This window comes from Phascolarctos cinereus, unplaced genomic scaffold, assembly GCF_003287225.1.
Source record: "Phascolarctos cinereus isolate Bilbo 61053 unplaced genomic scaffold, phaCin_HiC Scaffold_726;HRSCAF=1367, whole genome shotgun sequence".
NCBI classification, from domain to species: domain Eukaryota; kingdom Metazoa; phylum Chordata; class Mammalia; order Diprotodontia; family Phascolarctidae; genus Phascolarctos; species Phascolarctos cinereus.
In genome coordinates this window covers 382,607,404-382,632,123 of record NW_027556098.1, presented here as the reverse complement: position 1 = coordinate 382,632,123, position 24,720 = coordinate 382,607,404, and the positions used below count along the sequence as shown (strand labels likewise).

Here is a 24,720-nt window from a genome sequence, read left to right as displayed (position 1 = left end):
TGTTCTAAGGGCCCTCCCAGCTCTGGCAGTCTGTGTTCTAAGGGCCCTCCCAGCTCTAAAAAGGGTCTGACTTGGGTAGGAGCAAACTCAGGTGTATGGAATACCTTCAAGAGCACTACCTTTGGAATCAGATGAAAAGGGTCTGTGGGCTGGCTCCACTCCATCATTTCTTAGCTGCAAGACTTTAAACAGATTGCTTCCCTTCTCTGTCAGTCCACAAGTATTCATTAAGTGATTACTATGCACCAGGCTCTGGGCTAAGATTTGGGGATACAAAAGAGATCAAAAACACAGAGCTCGCATTCTAATGAGGATGAGGCAGCACACAAATCATTGCGCACACACCTAAGATTCAGAGTGTAGTTTTCTCCTCTATAATGTGGGCATAACAGCACTTACACAACTTCCTTGCCAGTAGTGGGGGGGAAGTCTTCCTGATAAAGAAGACAGAATGATTGATTGATAGTAAAAGCAGAGTAATGAAGGGCTGGTGTCATAGAATATAGAGTGCTGGGCCTGGAGGTAGAAAGACCTGAGTTGAAATCCAGCCTCCGATATTTAGGAAATATATGACACCAAGCAAGGCACTTTACTTCTGCCTGCCTCAGTTTCCTCATCTGTAAAATGGAGACAATAACAGCAGCCCCCAGGGTTTTCATGAGGAACAAGTGAGATAATAATTATAAAGCACTTAGCACAATGCTTGGCACACAGTAAGCTCTATATAAATGTTAGCTGTTGTTAGAAAATATTTGTCAAGCACTTTGTATAACCAAGTCCTCTATAAATGCTAGCTATTATTATTTAAAAACAAGTTCTCAGGCTGACAACTTCTGGTATAGATCATAGGATGTCCCAGCTGGAAAGATCATGTAATTCAGTCCAGTTATTTACTCCATCTGCAAAAATCCATGGACAAAACATTTCAAGAGTCTATCACTCCTTCCCTCGCTCTCTGTTCATTTTGAGCCTCTTTGCCCATCTCTTTGGAGGGCCTGCTGATGTGGGCACCATTCAACTACCCAGACCTGGAGCCATCTTGGAACCCAGAGCTTGGCTGCCAGTTCAACATTCCAGAAAGTGGAGTCAGAAAAGGGCCTGAGGAAGGAGATTTGTTAGCTTGAATTTTGACCAGAATCCTCCTTGAACCAGGCTATCACCCTTTCCATAAGCAGAGGAGACAAAGGCAGGAGGACCTCAGGTCAAATGCACCATCTGTCTCCTTGACTGAGACCCTGATGCTCAGCCACCCCTCGCAGCTTTCTCCAGAATCCAGGGTGAGGATGCAAGCCTCCTTCACCCATCTGCAGCCTTCCACACCAGCCTCCTCTCCCTCCACCCTCCGTCCCATGCTAGGGCTCTGTCTCCAAGGAAGCGTGATTGGCCCAACAAAGAATCCCCCCAGGAGACAGGAGAGGGGAGGTGCTGCTTGTAGTCCAGTCACTCACTGGCTTTACCTGCTGGATCCTGTAACATTGTCTGTCAGCCTCCCCTGGCTCTAGTCTTTGGCTGGAAAACACAAATACAATGAAGTGGAAAGAAAGAGAGTCAGGAGGCCTGGGTTCTGTGCCCAGCTTAGCCATTTACTTGCCTCTCTGTGGCCTTCTTCCCACCGGCTGCCTTGGCGTTGGGACCAGAAACCACGTCCCAGAGGACATGAAGCCTCAGCCCAGGGGCCCTACTGGGGCAGCTCCTGCCGTGGTTCTCTCGACTCCCAGCCTGGTCCTCACCAGCTGCCTGGCTGATGCTTGTGGGGCCATCTAGTTCTTCACCTGTAAAGTGACCCTGTCATTGATCCAGGGAAGGATGTGTCCATCTATTCTGACTCATGGTCCAAACCCCATCCTGGCCACCATTCTGTTGTGTCCTCTCTCCCCTCCTTAAACTGTAAGCTTTCTTCAGGGCATGACTGTCTCACATACATGTCCATGTATCCTCAGCCCTTGATATGGTGCTTGGCACATGACAAATACTTCATAAATGCTTCATTAATTCATTCATTTGACTTTAGGCAATTCATTTCTCTCTGGATGGCGTTTCCTCCCCTATAAAATGAGGAGATGGGCTACATGGACTCTAAAATGGTTCCAAGTCTAACATTCTCTATTCCAAGGATCCTCCCAGCTCTGACATCCTGTGTTCTAAGGGTCATCCCAGCTCTGACATCCTGTGTCCTAAGGGCCCTCCCAGCTCTGACATTCTAGGTTCTAAAGCCCCTCCTAGCTCTAACATTCTCTGTCCTAAGGGCCCTCCCAGCTCTGACATTCTAGGTTCTAAAGCCCCTCCTAGCTCTAACATTCTCTGTTCTAAGGGCCCTTCCAGCTCTGACATTCTGCTCATGTTATGGAAATCTGCTTGAGTGATCATGAGTATGACCAGGTGGGCACACTGTGTGTGAGCGCTTAGGTGGGTGTGGCATACGTGGGGGGCAGCGGCTGGGGCTCCAGCTCAGCCTGGCTCCCTCAAAGCAGGGCTCAGGCCAGAAGAGCTCCTCAGCCCTTCTTGGATAAGATGCTGGGATTCTCCTTCGGGTGTGGGTGGGACTGCATGGCCCCAGGGGATTTGGGGCCTCCTTTCACCAGTGAGGAAACTGAGTGAGACTCACCAAGGGTGAGCAGCTCAGTCAAGGTCACCTAGGTGGTAAATGAAGAGGCTGTTTGGTGCAATGAAAAGGGAGCAGAACCCGAAGACTTTCCATACGGGCCCCCAACCTGGCCCAATTGCTCACTACCTACCCGGCTGACCTTGAGCAAGTCCCTTCATAGTCATGGGCCTGCATTTTCTCTTGTGAGAAATGAGAGTGGGTTTGAAGACCCCCTCCCCCTCGGGGTCCCTTCCAGCTTGGAATCTTTGAACCTCCGACACAGAATAGGCAAGATTCGAACTCAGGTCCTCTGACTCCAGACTGCCTCCATACCATAACAACCTCTTAGTTCATTTTTGCGCGTGTGCGCGCACACACAAACACACACACACATTTATACCACTCATGTACACACATACACTACATACATATACCGCATACACATACCACATACCACATACCACACATATGTGCACATATATACACAATAAAATACACACAAATACTATCACACTGCCACATTCACCATACACACAGACCCCACATACCTTACACATATATACACGTACTTCACACACATACACTATACACACATATACCCCACATATATATCCTACACACAACACCCACACACATATACCACACAATCACATTTACCACACATATACATAGACCATATATACACACGTCCCACACATATACACACATACACCACACACATGCACCATACACACACATATAAACACATATACCCCATACATATACCGTATACACCACCCATATATTCACACACATATACAGAATACACCACACACATATACCACAAACTCACATTCACCAGACACGCAGGCCACACACCACCCATATATATACATACCACATACACATATACACATATACTCTACATATGTATGTACATATACACACATACATATACACACATATTACCACACATACCACACACATATTCAGCACACACACAGACCACGCACCACACATATACATGCTTGCCACATATACTCCACACACATATACATATATATCATGCATATACACACATGTACATACACACATATTGCCACACATATACTATTCGCATGTTCACCACATGTAACACACAAGTATCTCCCACACTACTACCACCATCTGAGCTATGCTTTGTACACAGTTGGCACTCAGTAGATGTTTCTTCAAGTTAAAGTTAGTGCAACTCAAGACAGTCCTCTGGTCATGGGGCTGATTTCATTCAACCAAATTTCATTCCCCAGGATAATGCCTCTCCTTTCTCCATCTCTTTTAAAGATTTGCAAAGACCTCTCCTCACCACACTCTCCCCAAATGTGTAGGGAGAGCCAAAAGTGCAGTATGATTGGGTGTGGTGGGGGTATGGGGACACACGAGATTTGGAGTCAGAGGACCTGGGTTCAAGTCCTGACTCTGCTCCTTATAGATGTTTGACCCTGGGCCAATCATTTGCTTTCTGAGTTGGCTGAATCAAGTGGACTCTGAGGTACTTCTCAGCTCTTAGCCCGTGAGTCCCTTTACAGATGAGTAAGCTGAGGCTCAGAGAACTCAGGTGACTTACTCAAGGTCACACAGCTAAGGCAATGGCAGAATTAGAATACAGATCCTCTGCTGCTAAGTCCTGGGATTTTTCCAGTTAAGCCTCTACCTCCTGAGTCAAGCCTCCCCTGCAGCCTCCATGCCAGGTACTGTTTTCTTCTAGTGGGAGTCAGGTGGGGCTCCTGCAAAAGGGGGAGGATGCCCCCTCCCCAGAGGCTGCACACCTGTATCACCAAACTGAGACAGCCTGACCAGTTTGCACAATGCATGCTAAAAATGCTCGTGTGTGCACAAGATGGGCCCAAAATATTCTGAAAATATCCCCAAATTGGCCGGTTTTATTGCTATTTAAAACACGTTCATGTCACACTCCATATATTTCATATATCAGGCAATGGCACCCATTCTAGAACTTAAACACACTTAATATATTGTCACATAAAGCCCTGCTGCAGCGAGCATCTGACGCATTCCCCACTTCCCACCAGGCCTGCCTGGCAGGGTCCTGGATGGAGGCAGGCCGATCAGAAAGCTCGCTCTAGGCCCAGAAGCTACATATAAGATTGCTTATGGGCAGAGCCTCTGCTGAACCAATCAGAATGTTAGCGGGCGCTGAGGGTTTGGAATATGGAGAGAGCATTGGGAGGAAGGGGACAGCAGCATGAGCCAGAGGAGGCTCCAGAGGTCTCAGTGGCCCTCTGTCAACTTTCTCTCAAAGGATCACAGAGTTAGACCCAGAAAGAACCTGTAGAAGTCATAGAGTCCAACCCCCTCCTTTTTACAAGTGAAGAAACTGAGGCTCATTAGAGGTCAAGCAATGGCAACCATAATAAGAATGCGTATAGCTAGAGCTATGTCTATCCCTTTCCCTCGCCTGCCCTCTTCCCATTTGTCCCCTTTCCATTGATAGAGTAGAAAGAACCTCTGATTGGGAATTCAGAGTGCTAGCTACTCCTCTCTGTGGGACCTTGAGCAAGTCATTTCAAGCCTCCCTCAGTTTACCTGTCTGAGAAATGGATGGGTTAGACTAAACATTCCTTAACATCCCTTCTAGTTAATCTGCTCTGTTTCCCTTCCATTGTCAACCTTCTAATATTCTAGCATTCAGTGTTCTGACCTCCAATGAGTTTGTACGCACCCTGCCCATTACCCAGCACCCACTCTGGAGAGGTGCCCAACACCAATGAGAGCCGACCCCTCCCACTGGGGGAGGCACCATAGCACGCACAGGATGCTCCAGACCCCATGACCCTGACCCTCTAGATGGGGGGAGGGGGGTTGCGGAACCTGCCCATGGGCAAAAATCCCACTAGTCTGGGTCTGGCCATGGGAAAGGATCTAGGAAACAGACCCAAGTAGGGCAGGCCCCTCAGAAAACCAGCCAGTGACACATCTAGACAGCAGACTAGGCTAATGAAAGGCACTCTTAAAACAGCCCCAGGGGCAGCTAGGTGGCGTAGTGGATAGAGCACCAGCCCTGGAGTCAGAAGGAACCTGAGTTCAAATTCAGTCTCAGACACATAACACTTACTAGCTGTGTGACCCTGGGCAAGTCACTTAACCCCATTGCCTAGCAAAATCAAAAAAACAAAAAAGAAAAACAACCCCAAATGACAACGCTATTGGATTTGGCCTCAATAGAACCTGGGTTCAGAGTCTAGAGCTGCCCTTTCATCAATGCGCAGCCTCAGAGAAGCGACTGTCCCTCCCTGAACTGCACTGTATTTGGCCTCCTAGCTCAGGTTATAGCAAAGACCCAGGTGTACGCACATACACACACACACACACAGGTAATACAGACAGAGATTCAGCCGCACAGGGCCAGGGTCACTCACTTAAGCAGAAGAGACGTGTATGCTGGCAAAAATCTGGGTGGGAGTCCATGCCCAGAGAGGGGTCTGAGCAGGAAAGTTTTATACCTTAAAGAGGGGCTTGGTTGAAAACAGGCAACTGATGCCCAACATGGGAGGGGGCATTCCTAATCAGACCCAGGTGTGCTAGGGAATGGGGGTGGGGGTGTCAGTTATTGATGCAAGACTCATGTGGAGTGGGGGAGGGTCCTCATTTGGACCAGAAATAGGGTGTAGCAGAGACCCCAGAAATGGGTGTTGCCACACCAGAAGCAGTGTCCTATCAGGAGTCAAGATGTTTACATGTTTGACACATGGTCAGAATGAACCAGGACAGTGAAAAAAACAGGCTGCCATTATTTGTATGTTTATGGTCATTAGGACCAGTTCACCTAAGTCACTCTATACTGGAGTCCTGTCATTTATAACTACAATATCAAACTGTATATTTATACACATATATATAGGAGGGAGGAGGATGGGGTACATGTATGTATATATGGGTATATATAAAGTATACGTATATATAATTTGTAACTAGAACATCAAACTATATATATGCATATACATACATATATATTTCCATGTATATAGAATAAGATATGGAAAGATGTAGATATAAATATAGATATACACATATTTAAAATCACAATTATCACAAATTGCCATTTCCTCATAAATGGCAAAGTTTTGTTAATGAGGGAATTTATTTCCCTTGAAAATGTGTATTTGTTTCAAGGATTTTGTTTTTCTTTTTCTAATGGGGATGGTGGGAGGTGGGAAGGAGAGAAAATAGGTTTTTATTGGCTGAAAAAAATAAGTTTAAAAATTGAATGACAGGGTTAGATTGTACAATTGTTAAGGTCCCTTTCATAATATAATTCAACTTCACAAGCATCTGTGAAGTACCTACTGTTTGCAGGGGCAGCAACGTAATGCAGTGATTAGAGCACCAGGCTTGGAGTTAGGAAGACCTGAATTCAAATGTGACCTCAGACCCTTACTATCTGGGTGGCCCTGGGCAAGTCACTTCACCCTGTTTGCCTCAGTTTCCTCATCTGTCAAATGAGCTGGCGAAGGAAATGGCAAACTACTCCAGTACCTTTGCCAAGAAAACCCCAAATGGGGTCACAAATACTAGGATGCAACTGAAATGAGTGAACAACGACAGACCACTGTTTGCAGGGTAATGTGATGAAGTGAATAGGGGACTGGCCTTAGCACTGGGGGTACCTGGTGTCAAGCCCTGCCTCTGACCCATGCTGGCTGTGTTAGCTTCTCAGATTCCCCCAGGCAACTCCCAAGCACTGTAAGATAGGCTGCATCAATGAAAAGAATTTCCACACTGAGAGTTTCATACTCAGATGAAGTCACAAATCTAGACACCCCCTTCCTTCCCATCCATCCCACCCCTAAAAAAAAACCAACAGAGAGCTGGGCACTGGGCATCCAAAAATGAAAAAGAAATAGTCAAGGGACCCTTGTCCTGCTGGAAAGAAGACAACATATACATACCCATATCTAGGCTCTAAAGAAGAGAATTTATGAGGGCAAAAGAGAGAAGCTGATAGATACGTGTTTGACATGTGTACAGCTTTAAAGAACTGAAGAAATAAGTTTAGCTGGAAGAGATCAGGGAAGATTCCACAGAGCGGAGCTTGAAAGAAGGGAAAAATTCCTAAAGGTGGACAGGAGGAGGGAGGGTGCTCCAGGCACCAGGACCTGGTCTGCAAATGCGCAGAGGTGAGAGATAGCATTCTGAGGTCAGGTAACAGTATCCATCCCACAGTAACAAAGGGCATAAATGGAGAAATATGAAATCCATTTGGAAAAGAAGCTTGGAACCAGATATTAAAGGGCCTTCAATGACAAAGTGAGGAGTTCCTGTTTTGTTCTAATGCCACTAATGGGTTTTGAATCATTGTGACATGGCCAGGCCTGAACCTTAAGAAGATTTTGTCTTTCAGTTGCGTGGAGGATTGATTGAAAAGGAAGAGAGACTGGTGACAGGGAGACAGGCTAGGATTGTTACTACAATAGTCCTGGACAGGTGATTATGCGTCTAAAGTAAGATGGTGGCCACGTTAGCAGAGATAAGGGAAGATATGTAAGAGCTATGGTGGAGGTAGAAATCACCAAATATGGCAATGGATTGAATGTGAGGGATGAGGGAGACAAGTAAACTCAAAAGAACTCTAGCACGTTATACCTGAGTGCCTGGGAGGAAGGCGTCACAGTCAATAGAAACAGGTTAAGGGAGAGGAAAAGAACTATGGGATGTGATGAGCTGGTGGCTGGGTTGGATATCCACACAGAAACATCCATCAGGCATTTGGAGATGAGAGACTAGAACTCAAGGGTGAGACGGTAGCTGCGCATACATATTTGGGAGACATATAAACAGATAATCACTGGACCCGTGGGAATAAATGAGATCACCAAGCAAGAGAATATAGGGGGAAGACAATTGAGGCAGAACCTTGAGGAAGCATCCAGGATATGGGGGAAGGAAATGAATGAAGAACAGAGCTGTCAGATAGGAAAGATAAGAATCAGGAGAGAGTGATGTCCTGGTACCTAAGAGAGAAGAAAGTGTCCAAGGGAGTGGGATGGTTAACAGTGTTCAAAAATACAAAAAAAAAAAAGGTCAGAGATGTAAGAAGTCACCTACCCAACTTCTTTGCAACGGTGGGGGCCTATGGGTATGGAAAACTGAATATAATGTCAGACTTTTTCAGTGTTTTGGTCAGCTTTGCCAAACTGTTTTATTGTTCTTTTTTATTCTTTGTTAGTAAGGCTGACAGAGGAGCAGGAAAGGATGGATGTATTGGGAAATATGAGTGTTGTAAAAAACAAAAGACATCAATCAAAATTTGTTTTAAAAAAGAAAAAAAGGTCATCAGATTTAGCAAGTAAGACATCATTGGTGACCTTTGAGAAATCAGTTCCTTTCGAGTAGTGAAGTCAGAATCCAAATTAGAAGACCTTGAGGAGCAAGTGAATGATGACAAAATGAATTGTAGACAGTTTTTGTAGCATGCTAATGAAAGAGATGAGATATGTGAGAGTCAGCTTGAAGTTACAGCAGAAAGGAGGGAAGGGCTTTTTTTTTAAGTTTGGGGAAAACCTGAGCATATTTCTTGGGAAGGAATTATTGGTTGGGAGAATGAACAATGACGTTGTTCATTGACATTGACAGTGACAGGAGACATGAGGAATGAATGACCTACTGGTCAAGCTCCTTAAAGAGACAGGAGGAAAGTAGAAAAATTAGCTGTGGCAAGGAGAAGGGCTACCTCATTCTGAGACCGGAGCAAAGGAGAGGATGGGGAAAGACACAGAGAGGTTTTGAGCTACAGAAATGAGGGAGTTAACTTCAGGGGATAATCTTGATCACATTGAAGCAGGAGATAAGGCAGTAGATAGAGTGTAAGGGTTTGTGTGGTGGTGTTGGAAGCATGAAGAAATAGGAGAAAGGGGCAGCTAGGTGGCACAGTGAATAGAGCACCTACCCTGGAGTCAGAAGGACCTGAGTTCAAATCTGGCCTCAGACACTTATTAGCTGTGTGACTCTGGGTAAGTCACTTAACCTCAATTGCCTCAAAAAAGAAAAAAAAAAGGAAAAGAAAAAAAGAAATAGGAGAAGGTCTGGGGGTGCCCCTGGGGGCAATGTGAAAGGGGGGTCATCAGAAGTACATGGAAGGATCAGCCTAGTTGAGATTAGATAACATGTATTTACAACATAGTCTGCTCAGGTCCACAACTTTCTTCGGCAATATTCAGGAACGGAAAAGGCAGATGACGGGAGTGGCCAGGGATTGATCAGCAGACCATGAGTAGCAGGTGGTCACAAGGACAAGGTATTCAAGAGTGGAGGACAGTGTCTTATTAAGAGGGCCATAGCAAGCAAGTTTTCGAGCTGACCCAAAATGTCACCTTTGACTCATTTGAGCTTGCTGAGGGGGTGGGAGTGGGAAGGAAAAAGCCTGGAGATCCCAGAACATTGCTAGAAGAGTAGCAGGGTCATGTAGCAGAGACCCTGGGCCACTGCTGGGAAGGCCACATTAAGTGGAAGGGCAGGGCAGTGGAAAGAACCTTGAGATATTGCTGGGAAGATTGCTGTTGAGGAGAAGAGAAAGTCTGAGAAGGCAAGGAGCTTACCTGGGGTGAGGTTTGTTGATTCATCTGTTAGCTTCCTGTTGTAACTACTTCTTCTAACTAGATCCTAAGCTCTCTTTCTTCTTCTATAGGAATACAAGGGCTTTTAGTGGCACCTAAATCTTACTCCCTGAGCAAAGTCCCATAGTCATACCTTAGTCACATGAAATGAGATTAAGTGACTTGCCCAGGGTCACACAACTGGTAAGTGTCTGAGGCTGGATTTGAACTCAGATCTTCCTAACTCCAGGTCCAGCGCTGAATTCATTGCACCACCTAGCTGCCTGGGTTCCCTCACATTAACTAATATATTTTATTAATATAGGGCACCCTTGAATATAGGCTGTCACCCTTTCCCTCTTTTCCACCTTTTCCTTAGGGAATACTATCCGAATCAAAAGTACCTACCAATACAACACTGTTGGTTAAGGGGTGAGGATTGACTGCCCTATGCCTCCACTTACCATCCTTATGACTCGCCATACTAAAACTCCCTTCCCCTACCACTCCCTTCCATAGACTGTATCCCCCTATTGGATTAGAAGTTCCTTGAAGGCAAGGATAATTCCTGGCACACAGTAGATGCCTAATAAATTATTTTTGTTCATTCATAAGTATTCACTGGAAAACAATATTAATACTCTAACCATTACTCATTCTCAATGTAGGGGGAAGCTCTGGTAGAGATCCACACCAATAGAATACCTAAGCTTTATCATGATTCACCAAGAGATCAAAGCATTCACACCAGTCAGTCTTCTTATAGTCTTACTATCCCACTCCCAACTGCCTCATTCAGCCTGAACAGGCAGCTTTATTTATCAAGAGCTGGAGAGGACCTTAGAGCTAAAACCAGCATGGAGATAATTTATTACAACCCTCTCCTTGGACAGTGGGGAAATGGAGGCCCAGAGAAGACAGGAAGTTTCTGGTGAAAGATCCCATAGGCAGTAAGCGGCCAGGTTGGTAAGAGCCAGAGTTCTAATCCGGGTCCTCTCTGGTGCCCAGGCCACAGCTCATTTCCCTCTATGGTGATCCAGAGCTGCCAGTTGGGGGTTGCTAATTACAAAGCACCCCAGCTGGTGGAGGAGGAGAGAGGCAGGTAATGGAGAGGCAGGTGGGGGGATGGATGAAAGGGGAGGGTGAGAGTGTGCCGACAACATTTCAACATCACCGCTCCAGCTGTTCATGCCCCCTTTGGCTCCGCTGCCAAAGTCACCCATTCCTGTAGGGGCAGGAGGGTTGAGGGGGAGGGAGAATTGATGGAAGGAATCACATGGATGGGAAAATTGAGGGTCCTTGGGATCACTCCTGTCCCTGGGAGAGCAGGGAAGATAGAAGGGCTGCAGATTTTATGGGAGCTCATAAAGAGCCCCCGAACACCTACCAGCTGAATGTGAGCACCAGGCTCCGGTAGCTTCCATTAAGATGAGAAAGGGCCGTGTGGAGTGAGGTAGGAGGAGGCCTGAGGCACAGGCAAAGAGAAGGAACAGCTGTCCTACAAAGCACCCTCTGCACCATCTTGGCTCATGGCTCATGGGCACAGCCATTTGTACTACTCCGATCGCTCCAATGGGTATCTGGTTTGGGGCTGGGGCTCTCTGCTAGGAAAGGGTAAGGATGTTCTGGGGGAGGATTTTGTTTTCTTAACTTGGCTGCTTCAACAGCTCAGTTCAATATTTAATTTTAACATAAATTCTTGAGTAGGAGCTCTCCTTCCTGTGTTGTGATTCTCAATGAAGTCTGACTCTTCCTGCTGACTCAGGCCTCCTCCTGAGTGCGCTGCTGAAGAATTAGGGAGCCCAATGTCCCCCTACCCCCATACTTCTGCAGTGATGCCATGTCAGGGCCTATGAAATGTATCGAATGGGTCCTCCAATATCCACATTGAAATGAGGTCTATGCAGTCTGAGAAGCCCAAGGAGGAGGAGGAGGAGGAGAAGGAGGAGGAGGAAGAGACCCTAATGGGGTAAACTAAAATCAACTGACAATGAAAAGGAACAGCTAGGTGACTCAGTGGATAGAGCACCAGGCTGAGTTTGAATCTGACCTCAGACACTAACTGTGTGACCCTGGGCAAGTCACTTCACCCTGATTACAATATAGATATAGATATAGATATAGATAGATATAGATATAGATATAGATATAGATATAGATATAGATATAGATATAGATATAGATATAGATATAGATATAGATATAGATATAGATATTGCATATATATGTATATATATCAATCTATCTATCTATATCTATATCTGTATCTATATCTATATCCTTTCACCCTTAGACCTCCATTTCTCCATCTGTAAAATGAGAAGGTTGAGTCAGATGAATTCTGAAGCACCTTCCAGCTTTAGAACTCCTTCCATGACTAAATAATGGGTGTGAGTCCTTCCTCAGGCACTTGCTAACTGTGATCCTCCATCAGAGTCTCAGTTTCTTTATCTGTAAAAGGGACATAATAAAACTCTCACTACCATCAATCATTGAGCAAGCACTTATTCAGCCTGGGCCGGGCCCTGTCCTTTGGGGGTAGAAAGAGGAAAATAAAAGAGTCATTGCCCTCAAGTTCCTACCTCTAAAGATTGTGGTGGAGAAAGTGCTTTGCCAACATTCAAGGGCCACATAAAAATGAGTTTTCATCATCATTATCATCCTCCTGTGAGTAGCCATCAACTGCTGGGTATCCCTTGGGATGTTACATGTGCCACAGAGACCCCTCTAGGCCTCAGTGGGACCAGATGCCCTCTGAGCGACTTGCTAGGATTATGAAGTAGGTGAGCTGAGGACCCACACTTGTTGCTCGGGTCAGGTTCTGCCCAGACATGCTATCCTGGGACCAAGACACTTACCTGGGGGCAAGGGCTTTGGATGGAGACTCCCTCCTGGTGTGGTGAGCTCACTGGAAAAAGAATCAGGAGAGTGGCTATGTCACCTGCTCTGTGGCATGTCTTAGCTATGGAATGTGTCCCTCCAACTACGCAGAGGCTGAGATTCCCCATCTATGAAATAATTGGATCAGACTGGTTAATTTCTAAGGTTCCTCCCACCCAGTTCTAACATTCACTATTCTAAGCCCCTTCCAGCTCTGACATCCTGTGTTCTAAGGCCCCTCCCAGCTCTGCCATCCTGCGTTCTAAGGGCCTTCCCAGCTCTGACACCCTGTCTTCTGAGGGCCCTCCCAGCTCTGACATCCTGTGTTCTGAGGGCCCTACCAGCTCTGCCATTCTGTGTTCTAAGGGCCCTCCCAGCTCTGCCATCCTGTGTTCTGAGGGCCCTCCCAGCTCTGACACTGTGTTCTGAGGGCCCTCCCAGCTCTGACATCCTGTATTCGAGGGCCCTCCCAGCTCTGACATCCTGTGTTCTAAGGGCCTTCCCAGCTCTGACATCCTGTGTTCTAGGACTCTGTCATTTCCTGTTCTAAAGTGTCATCTAGCCCTGACATTCTAGGTTCTAAGGCTCCTTGCAGTTCTTCAGAGATGTGCTGATAAATGTTGAACAACCAGCTCCGCAGAAGAAAAATAAATGCACCCTCAATAGACTTTTACATCTTTTACATTTAATCGGCATTGCTAAAATTGTCTCCATCACTTTCCTAAGCCTAGACAATCAACAAAACAGTAAATGAAGCCCTGTTTTGTAGCATTTGGCAATGTCCAAGGGGTAATGCTCATTCTGAGAATTAACTAAGCAGTTTTCCAGTTCAAGCTGCCTCCAGTAGACTACTGGTGATATTCTCTGTCCTAAATTACCTTCTTCCTCTAACATTCCAGGTTCTCACATACTTGGCAATTTTGCCATTCTATTTTCTAAAGATCTTTCCAATTCAAACATTCTACATTCAAAGACCCCTTGCAGCTGTGGCATTCTATGCTCCTAAGCTCCCTTCCAGCTCTAACAATCTATATTCTAATGTTTTATATTCAAAGATTCTTTTCAACTCGATTAATAATTATTATTATGAATCTATAATCATCAATTATTAATAATGTATAAACACTTATTAATAATAATAAAAAGAGGAAAATGAATTTGTCCCATGATCATTTCTTCCTGAACCCCATCAAAAAGATGATGATGATGATAATTGATATATATATAGCGCACTACGGTTTGCAAAGTACTTTGTATTTTCTCATTTGATCCCTAAAATGATCCGTTGTAGTAGATCATGTTATTATTTCTATTTTATAAGTGGGAAAATTGAGGCTCAAAGAGGCTGACACTGACAATTCTATGTTCTCTGATTTCTTCTTGGGTTCTAGGTGACCCAATGCGGTCCCTGTACTCTAAGTGCATAAAGTCTAGTAAATGACACCAAGACTACGTAAGAGCCTACAGCTAGTATGATTTTCAGCAATGAGTACACAGGTGGCAAAGGACAAAGATGGTAGCAGCCCTCATCGCTAGCTGGGTGAAATGAGAGCAGGCTTTCCAAGGGAGCTCGGTTTCAATCAAAGAGTTGATGGAGCAGAAGGGACATAGATGGATATGGATGAAGGAGAGGCCATTAAGTTATGGGATAAGAAATGCGCAGGGAGGGGACATTTAGGTGGCACAGTGGATAGAGCACCAGCCCTGAAGTCAGGAGGACCTGAGTTCAAATACAGCCTCAGGCACTCGACACTTACTAACTGTATGACCCTGGGCAAGTCACTTAACCCCATTGCCTTGGGGGGGGGGGAACACAGAAAAGAAATAGGCAGTGAGGAAAAGTAAAGAAAGGTTAAAAAAGGGAACATTTCTATTCATGGACACTTTTATGAACAGATTGGGCAGGAGGTTTGCAAATGGGTCTAATGAATAGAGCAGAATTGTAAAGGGAACAGTCAATAAACCAGGCATGCCAAGAGGAAAGAATGGATTTTTGCAAGTAGTGTAATTTGCAACTAGTTGTCAATCCTACCACCCACCCCTGAAAATGTGCATGTTCTCTCTCCTCCCCCCAAGAAAAACCTCATTGATTGAAGCAACTTGATTAATGAGATCAGGGATGCCGATGGCCCCAAGCTCTTCGGCAGAAAGAGGTGCTTGGGGGACTGACGAGAATATCCGCTCCACAGAGAAACCCGGGAAAGGACTTTTCCAAGGCTACCAACCCAGCTGTAGATAAAATATCTCATACGTACAACCATGGGGACTCGACATTTCCTGACAGTTCTGGCCGCAAGTGTAGGGGGCTCCCAAAGAGGCAAAGGGAGCGGAGGCCAAAATAGCACGTCCTGCAGAGGTCATTTGTGTTTAGTTGCAACACTCAGGGCAGAATATTTTTTCCCTAGCCGAAATCTCTTCACAGGGACATTAAAACAAGTTTGTCTACCCTGAGTACACACTGGCTAGTGATGAAGCAAGCTTTCACCAACCAGCAAGAGAACTGGAATACTCCATTAGCATCTCAGTTTTCTCACCTGAAAAATGAGGGAAGTGGATTAAATTATTTCTGAGATACTTTGCACCTCCATTATTCTGTATTCTAAGACCCTTCCTATCACTAATAACTCGGTTCTAAAGACCCTCTCAGCTCTGAAATTCTCTATTCTAAGGTCCTTTCCAGCTCTGATATTCTGTGTTCTAAGGCCCTCTCAGCTCTGACATTCTCTGTTCTAAGGCCCTCCCTACTTAGAGATTTAGTGTTCTAAGGGCCCTCCCAGCTCTGACATTCTGTGCTCTAAGGTAACGCCCCCCAACTCTACCGTTCTGTATTCTATGGGCCCTCCCAGCTCTCACATTCTGTATTCTAAGGGCCCTCAAAGCTCTGTAACCCTCAGAAGATGAGGATATGTGACAAGAAGTTAACAGAAGTTAAGGGATGTAATTCTCTGGGGCGTTCGCAGCCTCTTTAGCTGGGGCCCGATTCCAGATCACATCTGCTTGGAGCCGTCTAGCTGAGAGACAGTGGGCAAATGCTAAAGCGACAGTGAGTCGTCTGAGATGCATTGAGTCCCAGATTTAAGTTCGGTGGAAAGGGAGGAGGGGGCCGAGCCGTGCAGAATGGTATTAGCTGCAGGGATTGTATCACAGTCTATACAATTGCAAACACTTATTGTCTGACGGGCTTGATTAACCATACATATTGCTAACACCTGCTCGGAAATCTAACGAGGGACAGGAACAGCTCCTGATCAGGGTCCGTGTGGGTGGCGTGCGTGACTGGGTTACTGATCTCCCAAACGTGGATTTACGTATGTAGGTGCATGGGCGTGGTCATATAGATGTACAGTGAAATGAAGGAACATGTGTTGCAGCCTCAAAGACTTTTAGAGCTGAAAAGGACGTCAGAACGTCGGGAGAGGGAAGAGAAATTGGAGCGTGATAATAGCCGAGCTGTATCTAGTGCTTCTCAGACACTACCTCATTTGCATTTCAGAAGAGCCCAGTGAGAGGGGTGCCATGGGTATTACTGTCCCCCATTTAACAGATGAGGAAACTGAGGCTCAAAGAAGCAGCTAGGTGACACCATAGCGCACCTGGAGGCAGGAAGCTGTTGTTCAGTCCCGACAGACTCTTCATGCCCCATTTACGGTTTTCTTGGCAAAGATGCTGGAGTGGTTTGCCATTTCCTTCTCCAGCTCATTTTACTGATGAGGAAACTGAGGCAAACAGGGTGAAATGACTTGCCCAGGGTCACACAGCTAGTGAATATCTGATCCTGGATTTTCAGGAAGATGAGTCTCCCTGATTCCCAACCCAGTGAACTATCCACTGTGCCACAGAGTCAGGAAGACCTGAGTTCAAACGTGACCTTCCAGGGGTGAGGAATGTGAGGCCTCAAGGCCACGTGTGGCCCTCTAGGTCTTCAAGTGTGGCCCTTTGACTGAATCCAAACTTCACAGAACAAATCCCTTTAATAAAAGGATTTGTTCTGTAAAACTTGGATTCAGTTAAAAGGCCACATCCAAGGACCTAGAAGGCCACACACGGCCTCAAGGTTGCAGGTTCCCCACCTCTGCCTTAGACCCTTCCTGTGTGATCCTGAGCAAGTCACTTATCCCCTGTTCACCTCAGTGGGGACAAAAATGACACCAACCTCTCCGGGTTGTCACTGGCATCAGATGAGATAACATTTGGAATGCGCTTTGCAAATATGAAAGCCCCAGACAAATGCTATTATTATTTGACCCCCATAGGGACTACTTTTTTCAGCCACTCTCGATGACCATGCTCTGCTAAATTATAAGTGGGTGGGGATTATGTCAATGAAGAGAGTAAACACACTGATGAGAATAAACTGATACAGCCTTCCCATGTAAGTATTTGTGAGTGAGATGCTCCCACCAGCCCTCCTAGCAGTACTGATGTGAAGGTTGTAAGGGCTCCCCCAGTGAATAAAGGCTTGAGTTCTGTACCTGGGCTTTGCCGTGTCTGCTTTGATGTCTCAGAAGCCCTGTTTCACTAGATCCTGATGTCCTGTTCCCTGCCACCTTCGTCACCGCCATATTTCGCTTGTGACCTGCTGTCAATGTTGCTGGCAGACAAATACTCTCGTTGCAGGCCTGGACCCATGACTTCATTGGGTTTGGGGAATCCACATGTGAAGAGATGAGTTAACCTGGACTCTGAATAGCAGGGTCTGTGTCTAGTCCCAGTCTCTAATTAAGTAGGAATTCAACTCCTAAGGGAGAACCAATGGCTCTCCAGTGGTGGGGGAATCTGAAGCCTCCTGGAATTGCTGAGACTCACTCTGAGCCTGCATCTGTCTTCCAGCTATCGCCTCCTCTTCCCGCTGTTCTCAGCCCACTGACACCAGATTGGCACCTTCTCTGAAAGTTAAAGTCTTAGGGAGTTTCCTTAGAGCCCTGAGAGGTTAAATAACGTACCCAGGGCCACACAGTCAGTATGTGTCAGCCGTGGAACTTAAACCCAGATCCTTCTGGCTCTGTGGTCTGTTCTTTATCCACGATCTCTATTCATGGCAGCCTGCAAACTTGTTAGAATCGTGTGTAGACTAAAAGTAGAAAAACCTGGAGTGAAGGCTTAGAAGGGCGCCTGCGTTATGCAAACTCATCTTCTGGCAAGATCAAATCAACCCTGAGACTCCCACTTTCTCTGCACCACCTTGCTCCTGGGATTCCCTCCCTTCCTCAGATTGGAGAGAGTGGAGAGTGGACACCAGAAAGCCCCTCCCAGATCCTCCATTTTTTAGGCAATTGGGGTTAAGTGACTTGCCCAGGGTCACACAGCTAGTAAGTGTCAAGTGTTTGGTCTGAGGCTGGATTTGAAATCAGGTCCTCCTGAATTCAGGGCTGGTGCTCTATCCACTGTGCCACCTAGCTGCCCCCCAGCTCCTCCATTTAAGAAGGGTGACCAGGGCAGACACCTCATCATTTCCCACCTGGCTGCAGGACTTCATCATGCCCCCACCCACCCAGGACCTCTTCCTTCCCCTTCCTCCTTCCCTCCCCTTTTCATCTTCTTTTTATGTACTGCCTTCCCTCATTAGATTATAAGCAACTTGAGGGAAGGGATTGTCCTTCACCTTTCTTTATGTCCCCATTCCTTAGCACAGTGCTTGGCACACAGTAGGCACTTAAATGCTTTATTCGTTCGTGTGCTCTCCCTCATTAGACTGTGAGCTCCTTGAGAGCAGGGACTTGTCTTTTGTCTTTCTTTGTTTCTTAGTCCTTAGCACAGTGCCTGGCACACAGTGGGCTCTTAATATTTATTAAGTGACTCTAAAATGCATGAACTTTGTTGTCTGAATTTCATCATATTTGCTTTGTTTTCTTAGAGGCTTTTTTTTTTGCCTTCATGCTACTTCTTGGCTATATTCCCTCCTGATAGACAAAATCACCAGGGAAAGGATCCGAAGATAAGTAAAGTGTGACTCATTACATAGAGTTATCTGTCCCTTCTCGGAATTCCTGTCACACCAAGAGACTGTAACATAGGACCTTCCCCTCAACTAGAGAAAGGTGTAAGCCAACCTAGAGCTCCCATGTGGGATTTTCTGTCTGCCCTAATAAGGCTAGTCATTGGCAACCTTTCACTGTTGGGCTGCCAAGACTCCAGTCCCTTTTATCCCAGTTTGGAAAGGCTATGAGTCTCATTTCTCTCCCTTTGGGGTTAAGGATATCCCAGAGAAGGAACAGGGATGAAAGCACTCCTTATCCTGATACCAGCAGCTTTTGGATGTGGCAAAGAAGGGACTATGCTACAGTCCCCTGGGCAGGTCATTTATTCTGTCTTCTCTTGGCCTCAGTTTCCTGATCTGTAAAATGAAGATAATAATGACTTTCCTCAAAGAGGTGTCACGGGGGTGAAATGATATAATATATAAAGCATTTTGTAAACCTTAAATTGTTATCAAATTGCTAGCTAGTTTCATCATCATCATCATCATCATCATCATCATCATCATCATTATCATCATCAATGTCATTGTCATCATCATCATCATCATCATTGGCCTGCAGTGGAATGGATACCTACCACCTGCTCAGTGGGTCTTTCTCTATATTACCAGGGTCTATGCCTAAATTCGGGCTTGAATTAAGTAGGATTTCAACAGGTGAAGGAGAACTCTCCATTGGCTGGGGAATCTAAGGCCTCCTGGCTCTGCCTCCCTCCCCACATTTGTCTCCCAGGTGTCACCTCCTATTTCCATTGTCGTCATCACATTGGCATGATCAACCAAGATGGCAAAGGGCCCGCAGGGTCATAGTTTAGAGCTAGAAGGGACTTCAAGCCACCGTGGCCCACCTGGCCCATCCTTCCCCTTGGTTTGTTTATAGTTGAGCAGAATATACAGGAGTTCTCAGTTACAGCCCGTATGAGGACCCACCTAATGAGCTGGGGCTGTTGAGTTTAGAGAAGACTGGAAAGGGCGTGGGAGGAGAAAGATGATAGGTCTTCTCAATTACTGGACAGCTATCCGTGAGGATAAAGGATTAACCTTGTTTTCCTTGGGCCCAACGGTAGAATCGGGAGAAATGGATAGATGTTGCAAAAATCTTTGTTGAAAATAAAGTCATAGTAACTATTGGAACACAGGATTCTCCACTTAATCAATGTTTGTTTAATATTGACTGTTTGATGACTCACTCAACAAATCATCTCACAGGCATCTACTTCCTTTATGGAGCTCTGTGCTTCCTTTTAAAAATAGAGTTGGATTAAACTGCTCCCTGCCTTAGTAGGGAGATGAGAAATAAAAGTGGATTTAAGGCAGGACAATACAGAGGGAAGAAGACCGACTTTGTTTGGAGTCTGAGGACCTGGTTCAGATCCTACCTGTGTCATTTACAACCTGTGACCTAGGGAAAGCTATTTAACCTCTCTCAGCTTCAGGTGTCTCCCCTGCAAAACAAGGGGGCTGCTGAGGTCCTAGCCCTAAATATTGTTCAGCTGTTTCAGTTTTGTCTGACTCTCTGTGACCCCTTTTGGAATTTTCATGGCAGAGATACTGCAGTAGTTTGCCATTTCCTTCTCCAGCTCATTTTACAGATGAGGAAACTGAGGCAAACAAGGTTAACTGACTTGCTAAGAAGTGTCTGAGACAGGATTTGCACTCAGGCCTTCCTGACTCCAGACCTGGTGCTCCATCCACTGTGTCACCTAGCTGCTCTGCTCTAAATCTACAATCCTCCTATTGGCACAAGTTTCCAGAGGGTAGCTGCATGGACTTAGGGGAATTGTAGCCCAAAGGGACAATGTGGGTTCCTCTTGCATGGAGGGAAAGGATTATAAACTGTGGATGATGACAGGGATTTCCCGCCTCGCCTCCAAATGAGGAGAAACCATAATGTCCTTTGGGCTCCAATTCCCCTAAGTCTCTGCAGCCACTCTCTGCAGCCTGGCTACACTACGATCCCGTAGATGACTACGGACCTCCTCAAGGTCCAGTCCTAAGATGCTAGAACATTTAACATCACACAGCAAGTTCACCAAGGAGGTACAAAGTAAAGTGTTACATGAGTACGTGGGCCTTGGGTGGGATGCTCCTTGCTGACTCTCCCAGAAGGCTTTCTGGAGGGGCTCTGGGTGGGAATTGGACAGGGGAGGCTGACTCAATGACCGTCCAGTGGTGAAATGGAAGCCCCTGAAATTGGTATACGCTGTCTCTAAACGTCTACCTGCATCTGCCTCCCTGCCAGCTCCTCCCACTTCCATTGCTGTCGTCGCTGCTGACACACCTGCCCCATTCAGCCGCTACCAGGCTCAGAACTTCACCCTGGTCTGCATCGTGTCAGGAGGGAAGCCGGCCCCTGTGGTGAGTAACCCAAGGGCCCCAGCACCCCACCTTCCTCTCCTTTGATCTGCTCAAGTATAGTCACCCCAGTCCCTGGACATTGCAAATGAAGGTTCAACTGGGAATGGGAACGCACCAGGAAGGACAACTGGCTGCCAGCCAGGCTGAAATCACCTCTTAAGAGTCTAAGTTGCTGAGTCTGAAGGACAGCTGTGCCTTTTCCCTACCTGTATGACCTTGGAAAAATCCCTTACCCTCTTTGACACTCAATTTCCCGATCAACAAAACAAAAGAGTAAGATGGGATCATTTCTAAAGTCCTTACCAATTCTTGAGCCTCTGGTTTTATGAGCCATCCACGATATCTTTTGGTCTTACCTGTCTGCACTGTCCTGACCCATCTTTCCCTCTAGCCCTCCCAGCTTCCTTCTCCTCCAGTCTCCCAAGGCTAAAAGAACATGGACTCCTTCCAGATCCTGAGGCTCAGAAAAAAATTTTTTTAAAAAGAAAAGAAAAGGGAAAGTAATTATAATCTAACTGATTTCTTTTAGGGTCACCCTAATATCCTTGAAGCCTTGACATTTTTTCCCAATACTCATTGTCATGGCTATTTGAAGGGACAATTTGAGTGTGGTTGGCAGAGTGGGTGGTTGAAAGGGGCTCATCTGGGGTGATTTGGGAGAAGGGGCAGGGTGGAAGAGGCAGGCAGGAAACAGGAAGCAATTTGACTTGAAACTTTCTCCCTGTGCTTCTTTTCCTCTTACTACAGAGGAAAAAAACAGTAAGGTATGATGGAAAGGGCCCTGGATTTGGAATCATAACCTGGATTCAAGGCCTCTCTCCGATATTTGCTTCCTAAGTGACTTTAGGTCATTTCCTCAGCCCTGAGTCTTCATCTGTAAAATCAGGAGGCTGGGTTAAATTGCTTCCAAGGTCCTTTCCAGGTCTCCAGCTATGAGTCTTTGACCAGCCTTTAAACTCCACAGCGTACCATTTGCTATCTTTGGAAGCTTGGGCAAGTCACACCCCCTTTGGGTGCCAGTCTCTTCTATGTAATGAGAAGAGGTAGACTCTAAGGTCTTGTCCGCTCTTCATCCTCTGGCGATTCCCCAAGTACCTGGCCTGTGGGCTTTGCCGCAGAAACCACAAGGGCTCCTTGATTTAAAAATCTGTATCGACTCCCCCCGAAACCCATGTTCCCTCCCCAGATACAATGGGAAGAACAGGATAAAAAGCTCTGTGGGAGCTCCTAGACCCCAGAGAAGATTGGGGTAGAAAAGGAGCCCCTCCTCCCACTCCCCTCGCTCTATTCCTCCTGCTTCCCCCCCCCCAACATAAGCAGATGGTGACAAAGGGCTGGCAGAAGATGCCTGCTGTCCTCTGAGGGTATCCTGGTAGGTGCCCTCCAGGATGCTGCTGGCCCATGTCTGATGTCCTCCCTCCCTGCCTCATTCCCACTGCTGCTGCCAACGGTGCCTCAGGGCCCTTGAAACCTTTCAGCAGGTCAGGCCTCTAAGGTTTCACACAATCAAATATTCCCCCTTTTTAAAAAAATGCTTCTCAGCCCCCCATATTCTGCCAGCTCCTTGCATCTGCCTGGGATGTTGGAAGCTCAGAGGAATCCTTTGATATAAATTACAATCCGGCTTTTGAAGCACTTTTCAAAAAACCCAAAGCAGCCCTTTATGTGGAAGCGACATTCATTTTTGGAGGCTTTAAACCCTGACAGATTGGCTTCTCCTGTATTTGATTCCACCCGCCCCCCAGCAACACACACACACCCCTCCCCCTCTCTAATTCTGCGTTCTTTCATTCCCATTGTCTCCCTCTTCTCTCTTTCTTCCTCTCTTCCCTCTCCTGGGACCCAGCTTCCCTCAGAGATGCTTTCCACATGTACACCACCCCCTCCTCAGCTCCCATCGATTTATTTATTCGATTTATTAAAGAAACACCCATTTCCCATAGGCTTCTGAGCGCATGTACCAAAATATAAAACAACAGATTAAATTAAATTCCACAGCTCAAAACTTGAATCTCCCATTAGGAGAGAAAGCTAGAGGACAATTTTCTTTCTCCAGAGCTGCACACCTATCTCCCTCCCACACAAGCACACCTGTTCAGACTTTAGACACGCACGCACACGCACGCACACACACACACACACACACACACACACACACACACACACACAATTTTCTCCCATTTCTTCTCCCAATATCCTCCTAATTTCCTCTCCATATCTACCTTCTCAATGGCTCCCATCCGCCTGCTTCGAAACCAAGTCCCTTCCCAAGAAGCCGCCAAGGTGTTCAAGTAAGGGTCACCTCCCATGCAGGGTACTTTGGCTATATCCAGAGTCTAAGGCTAACACTATGGGGCAAAGCCTCCTTTGGAAGAATGCATGATCTGTGCCTCCAGAAAGCACCCTTGTCTGTTAATCCCTGCCTCTGGGAAACACCTAGTCTAATAGGGAAGACACAGTTAGTCCCTAGTCCCAGGAAGCCAACTTCCAACTTGATGAGGGAGAGTTATAAGGATCATGGGAGTCATAAGAGAGGCTACATTTAGAACTGGAAAGGGCCTCACAAGCTAGCTAGTCTAACCTCCTTTTATAGATGAAGAACCTGAAGACCCATGGAAGGTCACACAAGAAGTAAGCTTCTGAGGTGAGATTTAAACCCAGGTCCTATAACTCTTGAGTTCCTGCCCTCAGGTAGCTTCTATTCTGATGGGGAAGCTGCAGTTCCTGCCCTCAGGGAGCCAGCTCCCCAGCTCCAGGAAAGAAAGAGTCCTTGCCTTCAAAAAGCTCCAGGCCTAATAAGCAAGACATAGCCCCAGACCTCAGGGAGGGGGCCCCCAACTTAATGGAAATGTCGCAGACCCTGGACTCAAGTTGCTATTAGAGAGACATGGCGTCACCCCTTAGACAGCTCCCAGCCTAAAGGAGGAAGCAAGAGAAATACCCAACCCAAAGAGACATTTAAACATGATTCACCTGTAGCTATAATTGTACACCTCCCATTAAACAGCCTCCGTATAAGAAAAGCAGATTTTATGCAACAGACGAATTGGAAGACAGTTCCTCCCATCAGAAACAGACTCACCCTGGGAGTCCTTTAATCAGTCACACTCTCCCCCACCCCCCCCTCCCCCCCCCGGTGCATTCGAGATAGGATTTGATATGCAAAAACACGAGTTCCAGTGCACTTTTTCTAGAACATATTTACAGGATAAAACTCTAGCTTCCTCCTGGTTTTCTGGGGCCAAGCCTGAGAAACAATAGCATGAATAACCCAAAATAGCAATGGCCTGGTGATTTGTTTGGAGCAGAGAAAACAGATGATACTCGAGGTTACTGATTATGGTGGAGAA

General features: G+C 46.3%; 1 protein-coding gene across 1 annotated transcript in view; it reads left to right on the top strand.

Moving 5' to 3' along the window:
• IGSF21 (immunoglobin superfamily member 21) overlaps positions 1–24,720 on the top strand; it is a 402,137-nt gene that overhangs the window by 345,577 nt on the left and 31,840 nt on the right. The window contains exon 5 of the mRNA XM_020973236.2: positions 21,255–21,370. Coding sequence (XP_020828895.1) covers positions 21,255–21,370 — 116 coding nt within the window. The remainder of the gene's footprint in view (positions 1–21,254; positions 21,371–24,720) is intronic.